The sequence below is a fragment of the Lupinus angustifolius genome, chromosome LG18, assembly GCF_001865875.1.
Source record: "Lupinus angustifolius cultivar Tanjil chromosome LG18, LupAngTanjil_v1.0, whole genome shotgun sequence".
Classification (NCBI taxonomy): Eukaryota; Viridiplantae; Streptophyta; class Magnoliopsida; order Fabales; family Fabaceae; genus Lupinus; species Lupinus angustifolius.
Window position 1 is genome coordinate 12383447 of NC_032026.1, and position 6681 is coordinate 12390127.

The 6681-nt window shown below is 30.6% G+C and overlaps 2 protein-coding genes across 2 annotated transcripts; one reads left to right on the top strand and one right to left on the bottom strand.

Moving 5' to 3' along the window:
- Positions 3611-4226, bottom strand: LOC109332098 (60S ribosomal protein L27a-3-like). Its single transcript, XM_019566920.1, has one exon. It carries the CDS (start codon positions 4184-4186, stop codon positions 3746-3748), a length of 441 nt encoding a protein of 146 aa, XP_019422465.1. The 5' UTR covers positions 4187-4226; the 3' UTR covers positions 3611-3745.
- Positions 5178-5822, top strand: LOC109332558. Its single transcript, XM_019567537.1, has one exon. The coding sequence runs from the start codon at positions 5178-5180 to the stop codon at positions 5820-5822; it is 645 nt and encodes a 214-aa protein (XP_019423082.1).

The following is a 6681-nucleotide window of genomic DNA, read 5'->3' on the forward strand; positions in this document are numbered from 1 at the left end:
TAAACACTATCAGTTTTATATATTATTAATATAGTATTCATTTTTTATATTTAATTATTATTGAGTATTCAATAAAAAATAATTCAAATGAATAACCTCTGTTATAGTAATGTGTATAAATTTTTATACAAGAAGTGTATAATTTTTTAAACAAGAAGTACATAAATATTATATGTCATATTAAATGTTAACTTTTTTAATATTAGCAAAATATCAACAAAAATGGTTCTTTTAGAAAAAATAGAGACATTTGATAACTATAGAGAATGAAGCATTTCTCTCCAAATTTAAATGATGAACAAATTATTTATATTTTTTAGGCTGCTTAAATTCTTATAAAGATTAATTGACTTATATTAAAAAATTATTACCATTTGTGAGTTTTTTTATTTCTCAAAAAGCAAACGTGTCTCACTTTTTTCAAGAGGAATTTGAGCCTTTCCTTATGTTAATGCAATTGTTTGGTTTATACTCAAGAAATTGAATTTTGTTTTGTTAAAATAATATATTTTTCCAAATTTTAAAATATAGAATACTTTATTTAATTTCTAAAAATATCCTTAATAAAGATGATATTTTGCCTATGATGTACATGATATATATTAAATGATTATCCTCCAATGGTAATATTTTAAAATGATATTATATTTGGATGTGGAAACAAATATATTACATATATACAGTGATAATGTACAAATTTTATATAATATTATTATTAACTTTTCAAAAAATAATATAAATAAATGATGAATAATATATTAATTCCATATAAATTTTTATATTAATAATACATAGATATTATATTCATAAAATTATATTTTTTTTATAATTTGTTTTGAGCATCTGTCTTCGTCATCACTGTCCACTAAGGAGATGATGGCTCTAAGCTGTTTTGGACAGTGCTGCCAACTGCAACCAGTAGGAAGATAGGATGGTATTAAAAAATGAGTAATTTTATCCTCCTGTTAAATTTTCCTATAAATTATTTTACCTATAAAGAGATAGACCTTTATAAACATGCTTGTGTTGCTTTTAAATTAATTATTAATAAATTAAATATTAATTAGTGTTATATTACTTTCTAGCGAGTACAAGGGTATGTAAGAAAATTTAGTTGGAAGATATATTTATAAGTATAGTATTGTATAACATATAAACCATACGGGTCACTCTTATAATATTTTAATACTAGATCACATTTTTAAAACGATAATATCAAAGACATTGATTTTTTGTAAAGAATACACGGTGTTGGATTATGTTATATAGCAATCATTAAGAATGAATTCATTTGAATATAATTTATCTAGAATAGTAGACTATGGATACACACCATTATCATATGAAAAAAATAAAATTGATTCTGTGAAGCAACCCTCCTTTAAATTTTATCATTGGAATTTTATGATGCGAAAAATCATTTTTATCTAGCCCAGAAAAAATCTAAAAACTTAAAAAAAAACAATAAACTAATTTCATTTTATTTATTTTAGTATTTTTTAATATTTTAATAAATAAAAATAATAAAACTATTTTTATGAATTTTTATAATTATTTTCGAAATTATTAAATTACAGAAATTAAATATAACAAAACAAAATAATATCAAATTCCTAAATCTAAATGATTAGGTTAACTAAAAATTCAAAAATAATAATAAACAAATGTAGTTCCTAAATCTAAATGATTAGGTTAACTAAAAATTCAAAAACAACAACAATAATAATAAAATTTAGTTCCTAAATCTAAGTGTTTAGGTTAACTAAAAAGCAATAAATAATAATAAACAAATATAGTTCTTAAATCTAAATGATTGGGTTAATCGAAAATTCAAAATAATAATAGATAAATGAATGTTGTTATGGTTCCTAAAAGGTTGACCAAACGTTCAAAACTAAAATAATTTAAGAAAATGATTTATATGATGATAAAAAAACACCATCGCTCAAAATTTGTATATATACCATATTAGTTCCTATTCACAAACACAAACTTTTGAAATGAGTAATTACTAATTACTCTTCAATAAACACTATCATTTAGCAAAGAGGGGTTACCAAATGAAAAAATGAATTTTGATTGGTAAATGGGCATTGCTAGGTCTGAACTGTGGTTCACATGCAAACGAAGTAAGTAGGAGTTCACAACTTAGCCCACCCCTTATATATGTCACTGTTGAATTTTCAAGGGATTCGGTGGAGAATGATGTCAAAGATCATACAAGCCCATCTTGCTTTCGAGCATCAAAAAATAAAAGTGACAATTAAATTGCCCGAAAGGAATTGGTCACAACTTTTAACTTATTACAAGTTTACTCTACCCGAGGAATTAGGGATGACAAAAAAACCTGACCCGTGAGTACCTATGGAAATACTCACAACTGGTATCCACAATAATAGCTTATAGGCGGAAGCGAGTTTTTTGATACCCGCCCTACGGGTACCCGCAAATTTATATATTTAGTTTTTAGTTAAATTTTTATGTATATTTATTATTATTTTAAAATTATATATCATATATTTATTATTATTTCATAATAAATTACACATGTTTGATTATGACATAAATTTATCATATATATCATATTATTCGTGTAACAATTATTTTTACATATTTATCATTACAAATTATATAAATATATAATTAAAATTAAAAATCAATTGGGTACCCGCAAATACCCGCTACCTACATGGGTACCTGCAAATATTGCAGGTTTAGACACAGAAAATACTACTCGCGCCCACTTATTACCATCCCTAGGAGGAACATCATGTGATTTGTAAAATAAAAATGGTTTAGACATATTACCTCAATATAATTATACATAATTATTAATTATATATAATTTTATATTTGTTCTTTATAATTTAGGATTATAGATAAAATTATTAATTATATATGAAATAGTGAATCTGAACATACAATTTAACCATTTAAATCAACTAAACCTATTATAAAATCTTTTTCAGTTTGATATTGGGCTCATAATATAGAATAAAGGTCCCTAGCTATTTCCATCCTTACTCAATAGTCTCACCATTTTAGAACTGGTTCTGGTTCGATGACACTTCAAGTGAGAGTTCTAAAGCAAGAACGCGCAGATTTGGCAGGCTGGTTTTGGGAATCTTTTTCTGGTAATTGAATTGCCCAATAGAGCACAATAATGAATACTCGTTCAGTCATAAACATTGTTGTGGGTACCAAGGATTCCACTAATGATGCACACTGGGGTATACATAATGTAAGTACGATATTTCATAATAGGGTGAGAAATTGACACATGGAAATTTCATTCTGCCTTATATATATTTAGATTCAGAGATGCATTTACACTTTTCTCGCCTGTTTTACAGATTTTCATAGAAACATTTTTAACCAACCTCTTCAAATATGAGACCAATTCAGCAGGTAGATATATTAAACATTGGTAGTTGGAAAGGGACAACCTACACCAGGTACTAACTTTTTTATGGTTATTCTAATTTTAACACTGTCACTTATTTTTAGTACGTAAATAAATTGTTCTCATTTTTTTCTCAACAGAGCATTCTACTCAATCTACTAGGATTGATGAATGCATGTATATATAACTAGTAACACAAACTTCTCGAAAAACAGGCAGTTTCACAAATCAAACAAAACCCAAAATGAACCATTAGCAATTTCAAACCATAAGTATGATTAAAACTTTGAATCAAGTCCAACAAAAATGTAAAAACAAAAAACACAACATTTAAACCTAAACCTAAGCAGTAAGAAGAACAGCACCACCAGCCTCCTTAATCTTCTTCTCGGCAATCTTCGACACAAGCTTGGCCTTAACAACAACAGGTTGATTCTCAGGCAAAACACCTTTTCCAAGAACCTTAAAGTACCCAAACTGAGTAACATCAATCAAAGGAACATTATCCTTTGTGGCCTTATCCTTCACTTCTTGGGGAACAAGGGACCAGATCTTATCGATGTTAACGATGGGGCTATAGAACTTGTTACGGAGCTTGTGGAAATAGCGCATACCTACTTTACCGAAGTAACCGGGATGGTACTTGTCGAATAAGATCCGGTGGTGGTGCATTCCTCCGGCGTTACCGCGACCGCTGGGATGCTTACGGTGCTTCCCGATACGACCGTGACCGGCACTGACGTGGCCGCGCTTCTTCCTGTTCTTCTTGAAACGGGTTGTCATGATGCTTCGGCGTTGCAACGATGGAGAATGTTAGGGTTTAGTGTATTTATATAGGATGGAGTGGATTTCACACTTTGAAGGAGGGATATTAATGTAAAAATAGCTTTGGACTGAAACAGGTTTTTCATTTGGGCTCGTTTGTTAGCTCATGCTCAATTTTGTAGCCGATAATCGTTAGGCCTTAAGATTAACTCCCATTTGTTATACTTTACTTAATTGACTTGATGTCAATAATCACTTTATCTAATAAAAAAAAATTTAGAATGTAATATTTATATATTAATAAAGTAAAGATTTATAATATATTATCTATTATTTCTTTGTTAATTATAATTAAAAATAAATAGTAGATGTCGTAATGATAATATAAAAAAATCATATATTGTCAGTATACATATCATTTCTCATTTTTATAATACAAAAATTAAAATTTATAGCCAATTATGGATAATCAAACATTTTTTAATGTCATTTTTTACAATCGGGGTATCCCCTCGCCCTCTTTCTATTTGGATAAGAAACTAATCATTTTTAAGGTTCATGACTATCCATCCTAACCAGTGTATGCTCAAAGGTATCAAAAGTATATTAGCATATGAATCTGCATACTTCTTTTAATATCAAGATTATGGTATATTGAAATAGTTATACAAAATTTTGTGTAACTAATATAAATCTCAACCTCCATATTAGTTGTAAAAGATATTTTAAGGACTTGTTTGTATTAGAAAATTGTAATTCAAATGCTATTTTTAGAAGGTTGTTATAGTTAGTTATGGTAGTTAGTCTATAAATAGAAACAATGCCTTGTATTCAAAGTAAGTGAATAACAAGCTCATGCATTCCTTTTGATTCTTTCATTCTCATCTTCTCAATTTCTTATCAAACAATTCTGCATCAGTTTTAGTGTAAGGTATATGCAACTCATCTTCTTCCAACAAATTGGTATCAAGAGCTAGAGCAAGATCTAATCCTTTGTTCATCAACAAGCATGAGTCATCAAGCCAACTCCTTTCCAGCAAACCTGCCCGTTCTTGATGGCAAGAATTGGAGTAGATGGAATATACAAATGAAGGCCATCATGGGATTCCAAGAACTCGAAGATATTGTGGAAGAAGGCTACCAAGAAATTGATGAAGCTTCAACAGAACAACAAAGGACAGCATACAAGGAGAATAGGAAGAGAGATTGCAAGGCAATGTGTCTCATTCATCAATGTGTGGATGAAGCACACTTTGAAAAAATTGCAGCAGCCAGATCTTCACATGAAGCATGTCAAATCTTGCAGAAGAGCAACAAGGGTGCAGAGCAGCTAAAGAAAGTAAGGCTGCAAACTATGAGGAGAAAATATGAATTGATGGAGATGGAGATGAGTGAAAGAATTGCACAATTCTTCAACAGAGTTATTAGCCTAACAAATCAGATGAAGGCATGTGGTGAAGTGATCAAGGATCAAGCAATCATAGAGAAGGTTTTGAGAACTCTAACACCCAACTTTGATCACATAGTAGTGGCAATTGAAGAATCCAAGAACCTTGCAGAGTTGAAGATTGAAGAGTTACAAGGTTCCCTCGAGGCTCATGAGCAGAGGCTCATTGAAAGATCCACTGAGAAATCCACCAACCAAGCCTTGTAGGCTCAAATTACTAGGAGAGGAGGATTCTACAGAGGTGGAATAAGGAATCGAGGCAGAGGAAGAGACTATAGATGGAAGAGCTCAAACCAGCAAGATCAGGAGAAATCTGATCAAGATCACTCAGTTAAGAAAGATGGAACCAGTAGTTGGAGAGGAGGTAAGAAGAGGCTAGACAGAAAGAAAATTAAGTGTTTCAATTGCAATAAGATTGGACATTTATCATATGAATGCCAATCCTCCCCTAGACAAACTGATTCACAGGGCAGACACCAAAATGAAGCACATATGGCAAAAGAGGAAAGAATTGATAAGGAAGATGAGACTCCAGTTCTGCTAATGATGACAACAAACCAAGAAATCAGAAGTGGTGAAACTTGGTACATAGACTCTGGCTGCTCCAACCACATGACAGGGCACAGAAATTGGCTTGTAAACTTTGATGCAAGCAAGAGGAGCAAAGTCAGATTTGCAGATAATAGAGTGATCCAAGCTGAAGGCACAGGAGATGTTATGATCACAAAGAAGGATGGAAGTAGAGCATTGATCACAGAAGTTCTATTTGTACCAAATATGAAGAACAATCTAATCAGCCTGGGGCAATTATTAGAGAAAGGTTTTACAGTGAATATGCAAGATGGATATCTAGAGATTTTTGATCCTAAAGCAAGGAAGATCCTCAGAACTCACCTCACACAAAACAGAACATTCCAGGTGAATCTAAACACAATTGAATCTCAATGCCTTAATGTTGAAATACTAACTAATGATACTTGGCTATGGCACATGAGACTTGGGCATCTGAACTGTAAAGACCTGAGTCTCATGAGAGCCAAAAACCTGGTTCTTGGTTTACCAGAAA

Coding starts and splice junctions, on each gene's coding strand:
- LOC109332098 (XM_019566920.1), bottom strand. CDS start 4,186: ATGACAACCCGTTTCAAGAAGAACAGGAAGAAGCGCGGCCACGTCAGT.
- LOC109332558 (XM_019567537.1), top strand. CDS start 5,178: ATGAGTCATCAAGCCAACTCCTTTCCAGCAAACCTGCCCGTTCTTGAT.